Source organism: Echiichthys vipera, assembly GCF_963691815.1.
Source record: "Echiichthys vipera genome assembly, chromosome: 3".
In the NCBI taxonomy this organism is placed as follows: domain Eukaryota; kingdom Metazoa; phylum Chordata; class Actinopteri; order Perciformes; family Trachinidae; genus Echiichthys; species Echiichthys vipera.
This window is the reverse complement of record NC_139828.1, coordinates 27,884,070-27,905,972: the sequence shown is the minus strand read 5'-3', so window position 1 is coordinate 27,905,972 and position 21,903 is coordinate 27,884,070. Positions and strand designations below refer to the sequence as shown.

The window sequence follows — 21,903 nt, the reverse complement described above, 5'->3', positions numbered from 1 at the left end:
CAGCTCAACCAGTCTGTCATTATCTTTATTTCCTGTTACATGTTGTGGTGGTGAATCTTCAATTAGAAAAAATAAGAATCAAACTTTTTATTCAACACAAATACAAAAAAAAGAACACAATACAAATCACAAAAACAGCATCTGATAATCAGGATTATATGATGTTATTAAGAATAAAATAAAATAAAAATACTAAAACGTTTCGCAGTTCAGCAAAATTAAAGCAGAGAGAAATAAGAAAATAACCACTATTCCCATGAATGTGGGCCAAAACAGGAGGAAAACATCAAAAAAGAGCAGCAGAATAGAAAAGAGGTAAGAGTAAAAGGATTCTACACGTAGTCAAATCTCTGGTTGGACTGCCTGCCGTCCACACTTTGGGCCTTGTAGGAGTCATTGAGAGCTGGACGGGGTCTGGTGTCAGACTTGTAGATAGTGTGGTGAGAGGCGGCTTTGTAGGCCATACCGTCATACCTGAAAAATACAGAAAATGGTCAGTTGCGTATATGAACTGATGAAGCCTCTTGGATGAGAGGTGAAACGTCTTCCTAGACAAATAACCAAGTCCAGTTGCTTCTGACTGAAATTGCTTTGGGGAGAATGATGACCTGGACAAATGAGAACATTCACTGGCCAACTTGAAATAAAAGACAATTTAACATCTTTAAAGCTTCTGGAGTGAATTACTGTATAGCATCCAGCCTGCAGACTCACACTCACACAGTCTCTGGGTCTGGTCCTCCTGGTCTCTTTGACCAGGAGAGAAATAAAAGCACTTCTCCGTATTGTTTTGCAAGCAGCCTCGCAAGCATTTGCAACTCTGCATTTTGCAAAGAAGAAAAAACATACACACACCAAATGACTTTCATTTACATTTTGCTGAGTATGTTTCCTTAACTTTCAAAGAAAGGGGGATTTTTATTGCCCCACACAGCATAACAAAATATATCCAGGGTGCTTTATATTGTTGTTCAGCTTTGTCAGAATGCAGTGAACGTACATCTGCAGTAGTGTTCTGCATGCAGCACCTGCTTACTGTATGTTTCTGTTGGATCTTTGCTGTGTTTACATTCGCAGCTGTACATGAGGACAGGCGTTCTGTCAAAGTTGCTGTCGTCCCCACCGGTTCTGTTAAGGCCCGGACACACCAGTTCCAGGCTGTTGGTGAGCTTCTGCCACCCTAGTTTTTGCTTCTGCCACCCTAGTTTTTGCGATGTGTCCCGCACCCTTGGCACTAGAAGGCGCTGGTAATCGGCTTTTCGGTCAATTGAGCATGTTGAATCTGTGGCAGAGCCCATCAGCGACAGAAATCACTCTGAATAGCAATTCAGTTTGAAGCGAATCAGAGCACGAGAAGAGAAATGGAAAGTAAAAAATCAAAGTCAAGACGCTGTGAGATCGAAAACAAACTTGTTATATCAGGTTAAAAAAAAATGTTCGTAATTGTTTGTGTTATTGCTTGCTAGCGCACGGTAAATATCATTTGTTATTTCAACACTTGGTTGAGTTGTTAATGTCCTAATTGGCTAACTAGCATCTTGAATCTCTCCTGTTTGTCTTCTGGTTTCCCTTTTTAAATGACAAATAGAGAATTTTGCCGCCTGCTGGTATGGAGTTATTTCCTGTCATGCAGGTACAGAAGTACACACTCAATGGCTGTAGTCTTTGCGCTGTGTTAGAGTGCAACTTTTTGGCCCAGTCACAGTGAGGCGTCGCAACATTTGCCTTCATTGCCAATAGTTCTGTGATGTTGGTCTGGTGTGGGCCTTTAAAGGTCAGAATAGGTCACAGCTGATGGAACGTACCGTTGCTTTTGGTCTGAAGACATTCCACGGCAGGCCAGACACAACATGACACCTCCAATGACCAAGATAGCTGCACCGATCCAGCCCACGAACAGAGCGGGGCCGAAAGTGTACCTGAAAGAAGACAGTGGTTACAGAAAAACAGAACGCAGTGCTGCAGTAGATAAAACTGAATCTCAATTTGACCTACCTTGGAGTCAAAGATCCTGTGAGTCCACCAACACCCCCTCCGCCATACATGCCGTACCCACCATCGGCATACGTTGTGAACCGAAAACTCTGCACAATCAAGTTAGCAAAGGCCGAAACTCCAGCAATGCCGCACACACCTACAGATGAAGAGCAAACGATGGGACTCGGTGCAGGATTCGCTGTATAACAGGACTAGACATTGTGAACATTACTGCACCTGCCAGAAGAATCATGATCCCAGATGTCAGAGTCATTGTGGCTTTGATGTTGTCCTCCATGTTCCCCATTTTCAAGCACTTCAGTGAAAATATAGCGATCAGGCAGCCGATGGCTCCCAGAACAATACCAACAATCATCAGGGCCCGCACGGCCTGGAGCAGAGCTGAAAGCCAAAGTTATACCCTTCAGAACAATTCTCATCACATTATTTGCTCATATAGTGGATTTGCAAGCTGCCATGGTAGAGTGGTGGAAAATAACACATTGATACTGTACATTTCTGAGGTACTTGAACTCTGCTTCACTTTAGGGGAAAATGTTTTTACTCTGCTGTATTCATTTTACAGTTTCTAAATACTTTGCAGGTTATGATTTTCCATACAAGACATATGATTAAAAAACAAGTTATAAAGCATTGTTATATATGAAACTTCTCAACAGGAAAAAAGTTTTTAAAATTATTTCTAGAGAACAGCTACAACATAAAATACTGCTTACACATGAATGCATCAATAATAATAATCATTTATATAACAAAACACTTTTCATACTTTAAGTCTATTTCCCCGATTCTGTACTTGAATGCACATGTAACAGAGAATTCTTACACTGTAATACAAACATCTATAATTCTAAGACTTTTGGTTGTTTGTTGTAACTGTTGAGATTGCTGTTCCATGTATGTTGTGTTTTTGTAGTGGCCGCTACTGTAAATCAGATTTCCCCCTCGAGGGACAATGAAGCTCTGAACGGAACTGAACTATTTTACACAGGTATACATACATAAATACATAAAGTAAAAAGTAAGTTGTACTCCGTAATAATTGAGATACGTTGTTTCTAGCGGCCTCTTTGGCCGTAAGATGTGACTACAGGCGAGCCTGTCCTTGCAGAGCCTTCTTCATCTTTTCATGTTCACAGTCACTACGTGTGTTGCATACAGTCTATGGTGTGTTGACTATTTATTTTTTTTTGCTCTTTTGTAAACTTTATTGAAACACATTTCCCTCTCTACTTCTGATCTGACCCCTATATGTTAGCCTCTCAAATCCATACACACACGTTCCTATTACACTTCTGCCCTTACTACAAGCCTGACTCAGAAATTGGAAATTTCCAATTTCCTATTACAAGTGAACGCAGCATAATTGGCAGTAACGAGCTCCACCGTCAGACCGACCGCTGTCAGGAGCGTCCCTAACATGGCGGCCTATTTGCACCATTTAAACCACAGACACTCAAATTGGAATACTCAGCAAAAAGTCAAGTAGAAGAGCTTTCATTAGTGGGTTATATGATCAATCACCATTGTTTTAACTCACTCTTTGATAGATAGGAACTTAAAAGTCAATTAACTAGATGAAAATCTTACGGAATGCCACTTTAATTTAAGTTTTTTTAAGCATTACTTTAGGTTTTTTTTATTAACTTTTTGGCAATGTGTTGGGTTAGAATCTCCTCAAATATATTTTTTCAATAATGACAAATAATGACAATAATTTAATAATAAATGAATAATAATGCAATTTACTGATGCACATGTACATCAAGAGTATACATTAAAATACACCTAAAGAGTGCAACACTCACACATGGTATTTGTTTACAACTAAAATAAAAAGTGAAGTAAGAAAAACGTGCAAAAAAAGTGCAGCTGCTGTCTTTTATCAAGCGGCAGTGATATAAAAACTCATAAATCAAGGCACCATGTAGTGAAACATATTGACCTGAATGGCCTGAGATACTGTACCTGTATTATTCAAGACTTAAGCCTTTAAGACCTTATGTACAATATGCTCTACACTACATTCAGCTGTTAAGTACAGAGTGTGGAAATGTACTTTACATTGTGTGACACTCCGGTAAAGCTTGTGCTTGCTCAGCTAAGCTTTGGATGTCTCATCAAATTTCCATTTGATTCCGGAGAGACACCATCTTTTCTGCAGTCCACTGCATTTTCATGCAGGAGGGAAATTGAGCAAATCTGCCCTAAAACCTCACAAATATTCTAAAGTACCTCCCAAGGTCCTTTAGAAAATGTTCTCTTTAATCGAACATGTGGAGGAATGTTCGATAAATGTCTTTTACTCTCAAAGTGTAATTCTCTTACCTGGCAGTCCTAGTATGGTAAAATAAGGCCGGCACTGCGTTGTACCGTATGATGTCCCTACACATGTGTTCCACAACCCAGAATAGGTGAACACATTTGTTACCACTGTAAAAGATCGGTCTTGCAAGCTCCACATGTCCATTGCTGTTGCAGCTGAAATTAAGAATTGTCCCAACGCAGACAACATGAGTCCTATTAATTGAATCATCGAGGCAGCCATTTTAGATGTCCCACACAAACCAAGTTACCACCAATGTCAGGAAGTCATGAAATGGCAGCATGAGCCCCTGCTTATCATTATGTATGCTTCAGCAAGGAACAGCTCTTATCAGATGTTTACCTAATTTTCATGAGTCTTTGTTGCAGTTTCGGGAAACAGTCTACCTCTTAGTGACGAAGGGCGTGGTTTGACCTTTCATCATGATTTTCCAGTCATTTTAGGCAAACACTGAACTGACATAGTTCAAAATATTATTCCTCGATCATTTTTACCAATGACAATATGATGATCTTTTTATTTCCCCCAATAATATTCCAGTATAGCGCACAAAAGTAACTGCATAATAGAACATACAAATGCAGCCAGATTGAGCTGTTTACTTTAGATTTGGCAGGATAGTTCCATTTTGGGACTGCTACGTACCTGGCAGTCCCAAAATGGTGAAATACGGGCGGCACTCTGTGAAGCCGGAGCTCTGCCGGACACATGACTTCCACAGGCCCGAGTACGAGTACACAGCCGTCACAGGGTTGTCAAAGAGGTCTTCCGTTGCCCACTGGTCCATCCCCGTCGCTGCAATTATCCCCGCCAACCCTAACAAACTCAGGAGGAAGCCCATCACCTGACAGAGAGTGGCTGCCATGGTGCTGCCTTATCTCTGCTGCTGGAGGGAAAAAATGTAACACTCTGGGTTCAAAAGCTAACGGCCTCTTCTCAGCACTGCAGCTGTGTGTTTGAATGTGATATCGGCAAGTATGAAGTCAAGAAGGACTTCAACAATGACCCTGCTTGTTTGCACACAGTCGTGTACAGGAGTTGGGAGGAGCGTATTAGTAAAATATGATAAATGTTTCTTACCAATTCTGGTCAGTAAAGGGTGAACATGATGCTGTGCTCTAACTGCTAATTATACAGAGTCACTTTAATGTTTTTCAATGGAAACATATTGTCAAAAACCTCATATGCACTTGGTCCCTACCAGGTTTGCTGCCAGATTTTACTACTTTAAATTCAAACTGTTATTAGTTAAAGCTGTCTGGAATTCAAGCCATCCAACATGAAGGCCCTGAAAACCTATTTTCTCAATCAGCGTCTCACTATGAGCAGTTCAACAGTATATGAACACACACTTTTCTTCCACAGTTTTGGGGATTTCATGTGAAAGATTTGTGTATTTATTTGACTGTCTGTGTCCATTGTTTTGAGTCAGCTGGATAAATTAGGTGTCACATATTTCTGTGCACACATCAGGATTCAGCAATATTTGACTCAAACTGTGACGTCGTTTGTGTGGTTGTACTGTCATGTGTGATGACTGGGAATACACTGAGGAGCGGACCCAAATGCAGACACAGAACTCAGGAGACGGTATTAACAAATTTAATAAAACTTATTTACAAAAGGTGGACAAAACACAAAGGAAAAACACGAAGAGAACTGATACAAACTGATGCGATGAATGGACACAAGAGGACGGTACACAGGGAGACATCAGGGTATCTAGAGGGTATGATTCGGCACCGATTGAGGCTCAGTACCGGGTTAATATACAGAGTGGCAGGTGATCAATGTTAACAAGGATCACCTGCCAGGAAAACAAACTCAAACAAGAAAACAGAAAGAAAGCACACACAGAAATACACAGACAGAGGGAAACAAAAACAACGATTAAAAAGGAGAGAGAAACTGTCCAGAACTAATCACGACACGTACCCTCTTACAGGATTTTGGGGAACGCTCTTTATGTCCTTTCTGGCAGAGAGTTACCACCACTCTCATATCTGTCTACATATCTGCTACACCCAGCAGCCGGTTAGCTTGGTCTCACAAAGACTGGAAATAGGGGAAAATAGCCAGGTTCTGTACGAAGGCACATCCTAATACCATTACTAACTATGGTATTAACCATGTTCTCAGCCCCAACTCTTCAAATACGGCGAAAAAAAAGAAAGGAACACTGTGACCTTTGCTGCTTCACAGTTCCAACAACATCGTTCCTCTTTTACTTTGCCATGTTGTACTTGGAAGAGTACTCTGTGCTCCTACTGGTCAACATCACGGACGTGGTGTAACAGGTCGTAACAGGCGAATGAAAATAGCATGCTAGTCTTCCTGTCGGGATAGTCCCAAATGCGACTTTGGTTGTGGTCAACTATGACGCACTACACAGGTTAAATGATTGATTGTCTCACCTGGTACATCTGGTGGGCTGGGCTATAATCAGGCTGCTATAGTGTAGTCAGAACCTTTCATTAGAGGTAATGGTTGGCGAATTTTGTTACCTTTATATACAATAGAACCAGGCTGTTTCTCCCTGTTACTGCCTGATCTGTAACAGAAACTTGATTTGTGCTATGAATGTGTGAAGATGGTTGAGGTTATGTATTGACCTTGAATGGTTAGAGTCAGGATAGCCCATTGGTCAGGGAATAGCACATGAACAAAGGTCATATCTAGATTTACAAAAACTCTTGCAAAACTGGCTTCCCAACGACCTTAACATTTCTATGCCTAACTGTACAACGTATTCTCATGAACAGGTTTGTACCAAGCCTCAACCACAGCGACTTCCTGGTTGAACCAATCAGAATGTGCCAAAAAATGCAGTTCTCCAAGTGTCCACTAGGGGCAGGTTTCATAATAGAGCAGTTTCTCATTGACCCCCATGTTAAATAGACCGTTTTCACAGCATAATTAAACCTATTTAAGGCCTGGGACAAAAAATGATTTTAGTCTGTATGTTTAGGTCATATCTGCACGACAACACTGAGGGGGTTAATTCTTTTGTAACAGGCTAGTTTTTATTTTATTGGAAGTTAAAGTTTAGGAATAATTAGGGGCGCAATCTCTTGAATGACCTCCCTTCACCTCGGAGGTCGATCAGATACGTCGATCAGATGGACGTATCCCCCCAACGTCACATCAATGCCCTTTTTTTGTAAGAGGAAATGAAGCGGAGTCTGACAAGATGGCGACTTCCAAGCTCCGATCAAGTTGAGAGAACGGACCTCGACGTAGAGGCTGCAGCCATTTTTTATAGACTATGGTTTGTATGATATTGTACAAAAAGTTATGCCCACAAATATGTATGAAATCTTACGAAGCACTGAGCGAAAGTTGATCAGAAGTGGACCATGAAGTCGACCGGCAGAAGGCAACGGACTGGAAGTGGACTTCAACACTATGGCACCTAAACTATCATTACGTTGTCTATTTTAACCAACAAAAGGTGACGGTTAGGGTTAGGCATGAAAACCACTTGGTTAGGATTAGGAAAAAGGCTGTGGGTTGGTTTAGTACCATGGGACATGAATGGCAATGGCCCAGGAAACAAACCCGCTCACCCGGGCGACAGTTCTGTGTTTTGGGACCCATCCAACAACTCAACCTGCCTCCTTAAGCAGATTCATTGTCTTATACAACGTCTCCTGCTTTCAGTACGTGGATACAAAATAAATACATGGAATACACACGAATTACAGTGCATCATTTTCTTAAGGAACAAAAATGTGGAGTACACACAAAATAAATTTGTGGAAAATGCACAAATTAATGCTGATTTTCTTAACTCTATCTTTGATTGTTGTTTATTTTGTCATGAATTGAATGATTTAATGCTTTAGAGCAATACTTCAGATTTTCAGGGTCTTTAACAGAGCTGAATATCCTAACTTTAGCTGCCATTCATGTTTTTTTTTATTATCTTCTGACATTCAACATTAAGTCCCATATTTTAATGGTTGACAAAACCATGTACATCCAGCATACTGTAGCCTGCTTACAGTTTCTTGGTTGAGTCACATCCTAATGATAGGAAACCTGTAGGTGATGGGACTTGATCTGTCTTCTTTGTAAAATTCCAAGGTAACACTGAAACAGTTATGATCAGGCATAAAAAGAAACCCTGAAATAAAGCATTAATATGAGCTTGAAACCACAAAGTTCAAATTAATTCAGTTGATTTGTTCATGCCTCTTGACATCTTGATATATCAAACAGAGCCAGTCATGAAGTTTCTTTTTAGAATACCAAGAACTTTGGAGCAATTTTAGTGGTATTACGTGCAACGTTAACTACATTATTTAGTTTTTGAAGCAGATTGACAGGTGAATGTTGTTCTAAAGTATGTCTCAGCCAGGCTGCATTAAGCGATACTAGATGACACTGTTGTTGGGGTGGGTGCTCCATATCGTTGTTGCACCAGTAGCCAGTCAGGCAAAAGTAAATACTGATATGATTGTAGTGAACTGAAACCAATTTGCCTGTGGCTGATATGTTAAGGAAAACATGTGAGACACCAGGACGGAGTCGAAACTGGGTTGGGGCCTTATTTAGAGTAAAACACAGCCTGCCATATTATAGTATGTGTACCTGTATAAAGTGGTGTTAAAGCGTTGGATATTTTTAGCATCTTGCTTTTTTCATACCATCCTAAACAAGTTAGACAATGTTTATGACTGCTGGTGGTAAAAGAAGCCCAAATTACGTTAACATTATTTATTTTTGAACTTTCTTATTCAATTTTAAAGCGGAAATTATCAATATATTATTTAGTAATTTGATAATTATGTCACATGAGAAATGTATATACTTTTAGTGGTATACCACGCATCATTTCTATTTACTTCACAAAATCTCAGCATTTTCCCTCAGTGCAAGTACTAAATAAAAGTAATTAATAAGGCTATGAGGAAAATAAAAAGACTCAAAGAGATGTGGCAAATAAGGTTAAATAAATATGCATTAAGGCAGACTTGACCTCTCAGGTAACTCTTTGCACAGTAAATCACTAATGAAAGGATTGTGAAAGTAGTTCAAATGACCCACCCAGTGAAGCATACACTACTGGCCTGATCTGATCACTGTCAATAGAAATAACAGTAGCATGCTACACTAATGATTTTTGCTGTCTGCTGTGCAAAGCCATTTGTCCCCCAGCAGGCTGAACCTTAAGCAAACAACTTTTCCAGCATCAGTAAGAGCCACTGTTTACTTACCATGAGCTGCCCTTAGAAATATACATGAAAAGAGAAGCTGCTTCACACACATGGATTTGCCAAGTAGCTATACAATGAAAAGAAGTATTCACTGTAAAGATGCTGGTTTCACCGTGAATAAAATGTGTCCCTAAAAACGCCACTGTTAGATCCGATAATAATATGTCAATGTGTTGTTACAGTGAGATGCGCTGCCCCCTAGTGGACACAAAAAACATTAACAATAAAAAGATTGTATTCCATATTTTCTTAGTGTATCATATCAGCTTGATCCAACTCTTCATTTAAGCTGTTTATAGATGTTTACAATGAGTGAGATATTCAAATCTATGAGCCCATGTTTTTTTTATGACTGCACTATTCTGTCAGAGGAAATATTCAGCTGTCTTCCATATCATTTTATACATTTTCCCCAAATTCCACCTGGCATTTTCACTTACCCGAAATCACTGAAAATCATTAGAAACAAAATAACAAAATAAAGTTATGTGGATTTAAGCTTAATTTTGTTGCAGTACATGCAGGAAGGGGAGCGTACCTATGTTCCCCGGGTCCTATGTTCCCGCTTTGTATGTGACCGGGTTTCCCGCTTTTCACAGAAAGGGTCCGATGTTCCCTGGTCTGTTTTTCTTCTTCCCTTCTTCTTCTTCTTCTTCTTCTTCTTCTTCTTCTTCTTCTCATTAATGCCGACTCACAATGGAGGATCAACAGACAAGAGAAAGAAGACCTTTCATCTTCCACTCCAAAGAAAAAGAAACAAAAAACAAATTGAAATGAAGTAGGGCTAATAAACACAGCGATTATGAACGTGACAAGATGGAGTGCTCTGATAGAACAGAATGGCCTGCAATTACATCTTCCACCAAAGAGGCTGCTAGAAACAACTTATCTCAAATCTTATGGATTATGACTGTAAAGTATTTGAGGGACATTTATGTGATAATAGAACTGTGATACAAACTTTAGTGCTTTAGAGATCCCAAGACTTTAGTTTGTCTCTCATATAATTCAAAATATTATATTTGAAATTTTTTTCAAGACCATGCTAGTGGCTCTCTGAGGTCAGATGAAAAGTCAGGATATCAGCATGATTGCAATTTATCCTGAGGGGATTATAATTATGTGTTTCTAACTGAATGGAAATACATCCAGCAGTTGTTAAACGTGCAGTCGGCAACATTTGTTTGATCATATTCACTGAAACTGACACTATGCTCCGAAAGAACATAAATCATCCAAAAAACACCACACCCGTATCATCCTGTCCACTCAGCGCAGAACTGACTCTCAGGCACAGTTCGTTCACACGCCACAGATCCCCCTTGCGCATGTTACAATATCACAAACACACGCCTCAAGCTTGGCATACGCTTAATGATGTTAGCAGTTGCTATCTATGAGTAAGTTAGCTAGCCTACCTTTATGTGGTGTGTAGTTCATGCCGTTTATTGATGAGAGAAGACACGAGCACGTTCACACAAATCTGGTGCACACGCACTGATGAGCACTCGATGGGAGGGAGCAGAGGAGCTCGGTCATAGTGGGGGAGGGGCGTGAGAGTAGCAAGCCAGACTTGCCGACTGCAGCAACATCTATCTCATGGTGGCAAAAGAGGAAAAGTCTAAAATGATTAGGATTCATCCTCTTGGGACTGTGCATGTCAGTATTAAATGTCATGGCAATCCATTCTGTAGTTGGGATATTTCGGCCCGGACCAAGATTGTGGACGGACCAATCAACCAACCTAGTGCCATGCTGCTACATGGCTAAAAATATTAGAGCAGCTTTAAAGCTAATTCAGTGGAAACAGTATATAAAATGTGACAGTGAGTCCTCACTTATGCAGTCCCGACTCTTGTCCGACTTTGTTGCAACAAAGTTTGGGTGACAGACCTTGAAAGAAAATTTCCACACCAACTTCTATTTTGAACTTCAGTCAAGAGCTCCATTACCACTGCTACAATAAGAAAACACTAGAAAGAGATGTGCTGAAATGATGAAAGGCTGTCTCGGAAAATGGTAGAAAAATGGCCCATTTATTTTCATCCACCTTTTGGGTGTCTAAATGGATTTTTATTCAGTAATCAGTGCACTGCTGCCTGGTGGACACTAGAGGGCAGAGTGAGTGCAGAGAGCACAGGCGGCTGTCGCAGCAGGGAGCAAACTTGCTGGGAGAGTGATAAGAAGTCCTTTAACGTAACATGGCCCGGAGTGAATGTGCTATTTCTCTGAGGGCATCAGGAACTTCTAGCAGGTCAGGAGGAGGACAATCAGGATTTCATTACATATTTCCTTCCGTGCATAAGGGTGCATATGACAGAAATCCGTAGGAATGAACAGCATTTGGTTAAAAAAAAAAAAAAAAAAGGTTTAATGTGAGCCAGAAGGCAGATCTAGTTGTGCTAAATGAGTCACATGAGCTCCAACTCACCCCCACTCCAAACAATGAACAGTACCTGGGCAGCCAGGGAGACGAATGCACCCCCCACGAATTTGTAACATTTGAAGAATGAGAGAAAACTTCAAAAATCCCTGAGCAATTAACCAATCACAGTCCAGCAGGACAGTGTGACAGAGTGCACACATCATTGGTCGACAGGCTCACATCCGTTATGCTTTCAGTGGGGCGAGATCTAAATTAGAGAGCCAATTAACTCTGCTAATAGCCCTCTCCTATTTAATCTGGAAGACAATGGGGATTGAAGAAGAAGCTTTTACAATATCCTCTTTCTGCCACGATTCTGAGGGTCTGCGTTTGCCTCCTTGTTTTCACTTCAATTAGCCCAGTGCTTTCTATGATTAAGTACCTATAATTATTTTTCAATTAAGGCTTTGATCTGGTGTGTACTGTATACAGCTCCTCAGCGTGCCTGGAAGAATGAGGATGAAACAGTAAATTTGTTCCCTTCTGTGTTGTGTTGATGAGGGTGCAAGTGAGATTAAGCTTGCAGAGCTGCTGGGAGAGCTGTTGCAGACAGAACTTGATCAAACATTGACAACATTTTTGCTCCAGCTTCAAACTTTTGCATTTTTTCTAGGTTCGTCCACAATAACACTTAAGTTCAATGCATCAGTGATGTTAATGAGAGGATGAAACTCTTGTGACCTGACATGTCATACGGCAGCATTTTCATTATTTCCATAACGCTCCTGTTTTTTATGCATTTCTTACATAATCAACCATCATAATATGCCACAATTTGCCGGCCTGAAAAACATTTCAAAAACCCCAATATTAAAGCATCAAAGTTTCCTTGATTCAGTACTCTCTTTTAGATCCTGTTTTTTTTCATTTGTACATTTTTAAATATATATGCTGATTTCACAAATAGTTTTTAAGCTTATGATTGTTTGTATGTTGTCTTTTCTTTAAATTTTGTATTTTGTGTGTGTGTGTGTGTGTGTGTGTGTGTGTGTGTGTGTGTGTGTGTGTGTGTGTGTGTGTGTTGACCTGGCTTGCAAACTGCTGCATAAAATTGTTCTTGCAGGGATACAGGAAGTTGGATAGAATCAAACTAATGCTAATAATCATACAAATGTACTTCAGTAAAAAGTATATGTTAGTATGTGGCAGTTACAGTATGTAAAGGATAATTGGGACACATTTTAAATAATTGCAAAGAAACTACAGCTGTCAAATAAAATGAAGTTAAGTAAAAGGCACAATATTTACCTCTCAAATGTAGTGGCGCAGAAGTATTAAAAACTCATAAAAAATGAGTCATAATTGTACTATAATTGTACGTCACAAACATGCTGGAAAAGAGGGTTAGTAAACAGAAGAAAGCAGCATGGAGGCTATTGATGCGTTACGGTGTTTACTTCTATTTTACATGTGTTATTTATGACAAAGAGTAGCAGAAGTTACAGACAGAGGTGATGCGCGTCAAAGCATTGTACCAAAAAAGGGATAAAAATCAGCATGTGTCATGTTTCCATCATTGCTGAACAGAATTTTTTTTTTTTTTTCCAGGACTTCATTGAATGAAAGTACTTATTTGCTCATATTTGTACTCCGATTTTGACTTAATGCTCTCCTAAAACACCACAGTGCACTCTGGTGATGTACTGAGGCGGAGGTAAAGACCAATCTACAAAACAAAGCAAAAAGGCTCCAGTAAAACAAACAAAACAAGCTAAAGTGCCTGATCCCCTCACGCACAACGAGGTACTTAAAAACACTTACAGACTATTATAATTCCTCTGTTTACTGAGCAACCTGACCTGGAAGGTGGATCAAAAGCGCGGTGATGTGCAGGGTAAAATGACTGTCTGGGTTAATTATCTGTAAAGCTTCCAGGATTAGAGGAATTCACAATAAAATCCAACCCTGAGGGTGGTGGAGAGGTAAAACATGCTTTAGGGGGAAGTCCTGGGATCTAATACTAACAGAGTTATGTTAAAAGTCTACCTCAAATCTGAACCAGTGGTCTTTATCTAAGATTTACTGTGACTTTACAGGTAAAACTGTGTTTTAATTCATCATTAAGGCTAACACACGTTGCTGCAGGAAAGTTAAATTCATAATTACAGTATATTCATCAATAAGAATAACGATCAAGTAAAATCAATATAGATTTAACACTATTGTACTTGCAAATCCTATTAAAAGTTTCCAACAAAAAAATGCATTCCTTATCCGTGAGCATGTCAGATTCTGTTTTCCATTATATTCAGGCCTACTTCCTGTATTTGAAACTTGGACTCTCCTAGCTGAGGGTGAGAAACAGAAATCCATTGAGAGGCCAGTAATTAACTCCTTTACTGTAATTAAAACACTACAGTCTCTTAAGGGTGTCAGGCTCCTAATGAGTTGTGACATTTTAGAGGCTCCGTGTACCCAAAACTGTATTGTCACTGTGCGCTACCTATTCGCAGAGAGTTCAGCACAGCGCAAAAGAAGGGTTCCCAGCTGGTGAAGAAGAAGAAAAAAAATAAAAGATGAGGGGAAGAAAGAAGAAGATGGGACGCTTTCATTGCCCCAGAAAGGTAGAGAGAGGGGGAAATAATGGAATATCAGGGCTTTGTGGAAAAATAGAAAAATAAAAATGGGGGGTGCAGGTAGGGGTGCGATTGGGGGGAAGAGGAGGGGGGTTAGGAATTGTGTCTGAAACATTTTGTATGACCTCCTCCCTCGCCCATCCATCAGGCAGGCTGGCTCATTATTCTAACTAGCCAGTTCTTTTCTTCTGTTGCGGGACGCCATCAGCTGCAATCTGCATGCCAATTATCGGCCAGACCCCCTGATACCCCTGCATGGAAAATGATCTGTCAAGGAAAAAAAAAAAAAGAAAACGAAAAAGCGAGGAGGCTTGTGCACTGTAGCCCCAATCTCTCCAACCCCCCCCCCCCATCTACCCCTTTTACTCTCTATTCCTCCCTCTCCGCTTTCCTGTACAGCAGTGACAGGGCTTCCTAGAAAATTAATCTATGGAAAGAGAAGAAAAAAATTATAAATGTAGCTATTCTCCCACTCCGGCCGCTCAGTTCTCTGGGCTCCGGAGGGCAGGGGAAGTGGAGTTTGTGATAATTGCCAGGGAGAGGGGGGCGATAACAAAGGGACACTCTTCCCCTGAATGTTACACTAAGGGCAAGAGGAGCGGTCATGAAGCAACCATCATGCTTTTTACGCTCCCAGGTATGCTCCCTTTTTTCCTTTTCATTCCCATCTATTTCATTATCAAATTACAGATGAGATGAGCTGCCACTTCTAATCACACTCTTGATCTCTTAACTGTGCTGGATAGGCAGTGCCAGGAATAAGGAAATTTGATGTCAGTGGGCCATCTGGTAATCCCTGTAACCACATGAACTGTGCCGGGTGATCATAAACAAAGCCTGTATACATTTAAAAGTCACATTTGACCAAGTCCCCCATGGTTACAGCTTCTAGGGCCTGTAAAGCTTTCTGGTCTTGCAAGACATTTAGTTTACAATGAAAATGGTACCACAATTCTTAGTCATTTTTGAAACAGAGGGTCTTTGATTTTAGGAATTGATTTTTGATTTTCATAGGAATGAACGGGTCCCCGCCTCGAATGCTGTATCTAGTTCTCTTTATACATCCATGGACAACAATGGAGAGACGACTGTTCATTCAACACAACAATGGCGACTCCAAAAGGGGTCCGCGTAGATGCTGTAATAGCATTAGCTATATCAGAATTAGAGAGAATTATTCCACTGAAAGATGAGCAAAGAACATGACTGAAGGCTTTTCTCCATAGAAAAGATGTCTACTCACTTTTCACACTCACAGTAGACACTGGGTATTGCTGGGTATTTTTTGAAAGGGACTGCCTTTTTCCAGTTACCAGTGACGGCTTCTCAGATGATTTTGTGAAATAAAAACATCCGATGAGTCAGGTTGATCTCAGGTAAGGTTGGGTTCTCTAAAACCTAAATAAAATAAGCACCAGGACTGAGCAGCTAACGTTAGCCTAAACTCTGATAGCATCCTGGACAGGCTTTCACACAATAGGGCAATACTACACAGTTGATATTAGTCACGAACAGGGCTTTCTTTTACCGTAACCTGTACCCCACAAACTAATGTAACCTAGTCGACGAAGTGCTCCTTGGCTTTTTTATTATGCTGCTGTAGGTAGTAAGCTAGTTAGCTGACATCTACAACTATTTCATCTTATGTTAGCAGAGAACCACAGTCTTTTATCCATTCCTTACAGTTTTTCTCTTGTTTTGGGGGTTGGAAAGGCTAAAATAAAATACCCTTCTCTTCAAACTCTTTTAGTGCTGAGTACCACTGTTACTTGAGTCCCATGCACGCTGCCTTGACACATAGAGAAATCTTTAGCTTGACAGGCCGACTTACAAATGCTAAGCTTTGAATGGACAATCAATGTTTAAAGGGGAGGTTTAGCAAATGGTCAGTTTGGTTTTTAATGTATTTCCTTTACATTCCAGACACTTTTTGGGTCACGATGAATAAGTGAAAGGGGTTGCTGGCAAATCATGACTTCTGAGTGGATCAAGTGATCTAACAATGGGATATAATCGTGACAACACATATACAAAGTTTCTCTTTGCTGTATGGTCTTAAACCTAAATCCCTCTTGTCTCTTCCTTAAGAGATGAGGCAATGAATCTATGTGTGAATGACAGCTGAGAAAAAACCCCACAAAGCCAACCTGATCCTGATTTCCAGCACAGAGAAGAGAAGCACTGAAGCCAGAAGAGGAACAGTCACTCGGCAGTAGCAGCGGAGAATTGGGTTTGCTCTGTCTGCCTTTGTGGTGCATGTGTGTGAGCTTTGATTAAAGACAGAAGATTCTTTAAGCACATTAGGGCCATTTTGTCCAATTGTTTCACACCCTCTTCCATATCCACCCGCACAAAAGATACAGACTGCAGCACAAAGCGATGCTCACCCTCTTTACTCTGCTCTATCACACTGAGCAGGCCCAGTGCAGGCACAAACAGGCAAGGACCAGAGGAATTATGCTCTTGTGTAGTACTAGTAGCAGCAGAAGCGTCAGTGTAATGTCTTATCACTGTAAGGGCAGATGAAGAATTGACACACAAAGGCAAAGGAAACAAAAGGCACCATGTAGTCTCATGACTGGAGCCAAAAAAATTATATATTTTTGAGTAATAGTCAGGAATCAAACGTGTATATCAAATGAAGAATTCTCACAAAAGACAACTGTAATATGTTGTTAATAAACTGGGTTGTAGCAGCACTGATAGGGTCAGTAATTGATACGGTTGTAGTGCCAGAGACCCACTTCTGTAGCCTGCAGTGCACTTTCATGTGCAGCATTAAACTAACAGCACATGCATTTCATTTGCAATCATCCTCTAAATTCAAAGTCTCGGGGTCTGACGCAGAAATGCAGTGAACAAAACTGCATTTCGATATTCACAGAGAAGAGCAAAATGACTCTGTTAGCATACTCAGTAAGAGAGCTGAACCCAGGCCAGCCAGCCACCATACCCTAGAGTAATAATTAAGAATCCTGTCGCTGAGTTGTCAGTAGTCAATTACACCTCCTGTTCACTCGGGCGCACGATCTGACTGCAAGCAATGTGAAGACACTGGAGCTGTCATCAGAGATGGAAAAAGAAGGAAAATGACTGAAATGAAGATTACTGTGGAGTGGGGATTTTGAGCACGGTTTAACAGTCTCTGTCAGGAGGTGAGTGCTGAATGCGAGTGACCAAACGCCCTCCCAAACATGAAACCATTATTGCCGATTACACAGAACGGGGACTTTGGTGGTGCATTAATTGAAGCTTTGGCTTGCATCAGTTTCCAATTACTTTTATGCTAGCCTACGGTTAATGCAGTGACAATGGATGGTAGGAACATGCTGCACAGACGGAGGACGGGGTATGAAGTGAGGGAGGTTCTTGTTGTCACTGAGCGTGAATATAGTCTGCAGTGCTGTTCCTCTGAGCAGGAGTATGGAAATATTCAACAAATAGAACTGGTTGAGGCCAAACACCAGATACATGGAGCTGAGGATGGGCCGTTATCCTATTGGTCATATCCATTCAAAAGTGATGGCTGTGGCCATGTAGCCCCTGGAAACAGTTGCCAAGCAACATAAATGTTTGAGTGGACTAAATTATAATAGGTTATACAACATACTACACAAACTATTATTTACCCCTAGTAACTACCAGTTGTAGTTCATGCTAATTCACCTTACTGGCAAAGTAATATAAGCTTGCTAACATAGGGCAGAAGTGTGAAGTACTATGAAATATGGTCAACATATCTAACACTAAAATGAGATAACACAATAGTGATTGAGCCTATGGCCCACTGATGAAAGCTCTTCCATTTGCAGTTTGTCTGTGTGACATTCCAGGGAACGCTTTCACGTTAAAACGTGGTACATGTTTTCCATCAGCATCAGCAGTGGGTGGTGCAACATTAGGCGGAGCCAGACACTACAAAATAGGAAGCAAGACAGTTCAACTCACAGTCATTTCCTGTTTCTGTGTCATGTGTAGTTCATCATGGCCCCACCTCTTTTCCCATCACCCCATAATCCCTAAAGTAAATATTGGACCCATCCTCACAAGACACATATCTCTTGAACATTCGGAAACAGCATTTTCAGACGGACGAATCAGGAGAAAATTAACCTTTGTTTGAGACCTGTTTCCGTCTCAGCAACAACCTCTATACCTGTGAGATCTGTGAACACAGCTAATCTAACATCAACTAATGTTGACGAATGCTAAACAACGCTAAACAGGGCTGTTAGCTGTCTAAATATTCTTGTTAGCAAAAGAAAATATAAATAAATTATTTACATATAACTTTTTATCCATCCACACGACATTCACAACACTGTCAATGAAGGCCACACCCACTTAGGAGACAGGAAGTGTGTACCATTGTTTTTGTTCCATTGGCGTTGCCTGAGGAGCAGAATCTTCTATATAGAGAATCTTTGGCGGTGATAAGCAACACATTCTCTCTTCAACTCAGTTGTGTGTGAAGGGGCGTACTGTTTTTTTTTCCAGACTCTGTTAGCATTGCAAATAAGCGGTTATTGGGGACGAACAAACAAAAAAACAGCGATGGCAATAGACAATGAAATTTCAAAAGCATGTGAAAATCAGATTCAAAAAGACACCTGCAGTTACCACTTATGGCCATATATGCTGACAAAGAGAACGAAACAGAGACCTTCAGGATTGTAACTTTAACAGACTTGCAAGCGTTAACTTCAACACTGTATGATGTCAACTTTTCATTTACATTTCAGAAAAATAACACACATGAAATGGCAATACACGAGGGCGGTGGCATTAGGCTTAAGGAGCAAATAGTGTTAACACAAAAACATTACGAGTAGTTGGTGAAATCCAGTCCTGATCAGGTTACAGTGATCTGACCTAGAGCCCAAAAAATGTAATTAAACTAGGTCAAGCAAAAATGTTTACAGTGAACAAATCATTTTTCTCATTTCAATTGAGCCTCAGCTTTAAAAGCCAACATGGACAAAAAGTCCTTACAGTGTCCAGAAAAACCTAATACATACAATAAACTATATTCTCCATTATATTTCACAGTAAAAGGACTTTGTCCCAGATTGTCAGGTGTCTTTGACGTATCACAAATATGTTTCTGAATTAAGTCCACGTATGAAGTAAATGAGCTTGGGGTGGATGGGTGGGTCAAATAAACAAAGGACTTTCACGAAGGAGGCCACTGGTCCTGTCCCATGTGAAACCAAACGACAAAGCTGACTTTTTATGTTACAAACTTAACCTATTTAACATAACTTACGTAACAAACACTTACTTTTACCCAAACCATCATCTTTTTCTTAATCCAACCGAATAGTTTTGTTCCAGTTTGCAGCGGTAACCACGCGTTGAAAACTGTGACGGTTTCACAACGTGCACTGCTCACTCGAAAATAGTTTCCTCTCTAAATTGTAATTGTCATCTGTTGACAGGTAAAAGCTATTGTACCCTTTACTGACTGGGAGCTACTGCATAAGGCTAGAATATTTCTATTTACTGTAATGCTTTTTGAAGGTCACATGCCTTGCTTAAGGGCACAGTTACACTGATAGAGTTGTAGGCAGTTTTCATTTACTTTCCTTTGGCAGAAAAAAATCACCAAACACCAGAAAGGCCAAGACCTGAAAGATAAGTTCTGTTAAAGCAGAGTTTTCACACTGACCTAGTTTTGTTCATTCTTTTCCTTTCATTGAAAAATGAAGCTATTGTAATTATTACCTCTATAGAGGGCCACATTTAATACCCTAATGTATTATTAGCTGGATTTGCTATAAACAGATTAAACAGGAGCAAGAAAGGCTTAGGTAATTTGATAATTGCTTTTGGCACCTGTGTTTTGTGCTCGTCTCCCTGTAGCCGAGCAGGAAGAATCCCTGAGCAGAGTTTTTAGCTTTATAGTGAAGGCAGACGGGGCTCAGGAGCAGCTCAGCACCCTACTGTGTGACACTCTCAAAAGGCTACGCTCTCACGTCTGCTCCACATTGCCCCTGCTCAGCATGTCTTAGATTCAACCACATCCAGATTTTTATCACAGTATGAATTAAACCTTGATTTTCTGTCCACTCAGCAAGAGAGCTCCACCAGTGATATTGGGGATACATCATTTCACACTGTGGACAGGCAATTCGCAAAGGTATGCAAAGGAACATAAACTCGCTTTTTTTTTGGTGATGGCCTCAAAATTGCAATAAAGGTTCTTGACACTGATTTGTATTTATTTATTTCATTTCTCACCTATCCTCATATTCAAACCCTTTCTGTTTCGGCCTGGTCTCTGAGGATTCTTGCTTGCAGGAGGAAAAAAAAAAAAGAAAATTAAAATCCATCAGCTAATGTGTCGCCTGGTAATGAAATAAGAATCTGACACTCTCTCGCATTGAAATGCAAAAGAGGTGTCCTGGCTTTACCCTGGCAATTTATCATAAAAGCCAGTGAATTTCTACTTAATATACATGAGGTACAGTGAATTATTACAGGGCTTGCCATTATAACAAACTTCTCAAAGTGCACAGACAAAAGGGTCAGGTATATTATTTTCCCTTACGTCACTCCGGCGGATGATCTAAATGGCTTTCTGAAGTTGGGGAATTTCATACTTTCTTTGAATATGTTTTATACTTTGTCCTATTTTGCACAATGTAACCCTTTTTACCCTCTGTTCCCTTTTTTGGTGGAGAGAAAATGGAAGAGAGAGGGAACAGAGAGCCAGGGCGAAAAATGTCACCTGCTAGTATCAGAGTGCTTTTACACAGGTCTAATTCATCTCTGCCAGCAGTATGTCTCTACTTTCTCTTTCTTCCCGACTGCACCAAAATGAGGCCCATAAGTCCACTGATTCACCCAGTCATCAGCCTCTTGGCTTTTTTTTAATGCAAAAGCAACATTGACAACAGCAACAAAAACTGCACCAGAGCGATGAAACAACAACTAGAGAAACAAAATGATTAATCATCCCTTCTTAATCTTGTGATTCCGCCTGGTTAAAATAATCAATAGTTAACAATGCATGTGATTGATATATGAGCCTACTATGTTCAAAAAGTGTTCTCACTGAGGGACAATGGTGAATAATGCCCAATAATATCAGGTGTGCCGCACTGTATCACTTGATTGATGAGTTTTGTCAAGCGACAGCCTAAAACAGTTTCTGTATCTGTCACATTAATGATTAATGAAAAGGAAGCTAATATCACCTCAAACAGGATCATGTTTATGTTCCTAACAACCTCCAAAACTTAACGCATCGCTCTTGTCGATACGTCCGTCACACAATAGTAAAATTATGATTGTGTATCAAATCCTGTTTACTGCCTGAGAAAATCCAACTATATTAATGACCTTTATGAAGTGTAT

At 40.3% G+C, this 21,903-nt stretch overlaps 1 protein-coding gene across 1 annotated transcript; it reads right to left on the bottom strand.

The window, feature by feature from the left end:
- Positions 1 to 332: 332 nt before the first annotated feature.
- On the bottom strand, positions 333 to 5,189 carry LOC310965864 (claudin-18-like; the record flags this gene model as incomplete). The annotated part of the gene is made up of 5 exons (XM_083939616.1): positions 333 to 474; positions 1,806 to 1,919; positions 1,996 to 2,134; positions 2,215 to 2,379; positions 4,970 to 5,189. 5 exons carry the CDS (start codon positions 5,187 to 5,189, stop codon positions 333 to 335), a joined length of 780 nt encoding a protein of 259 aa, XP_083795742.1.
- Between the last annotated feature and the right edge of the window lie 16,714 nt (positions 5,190 to 21,903).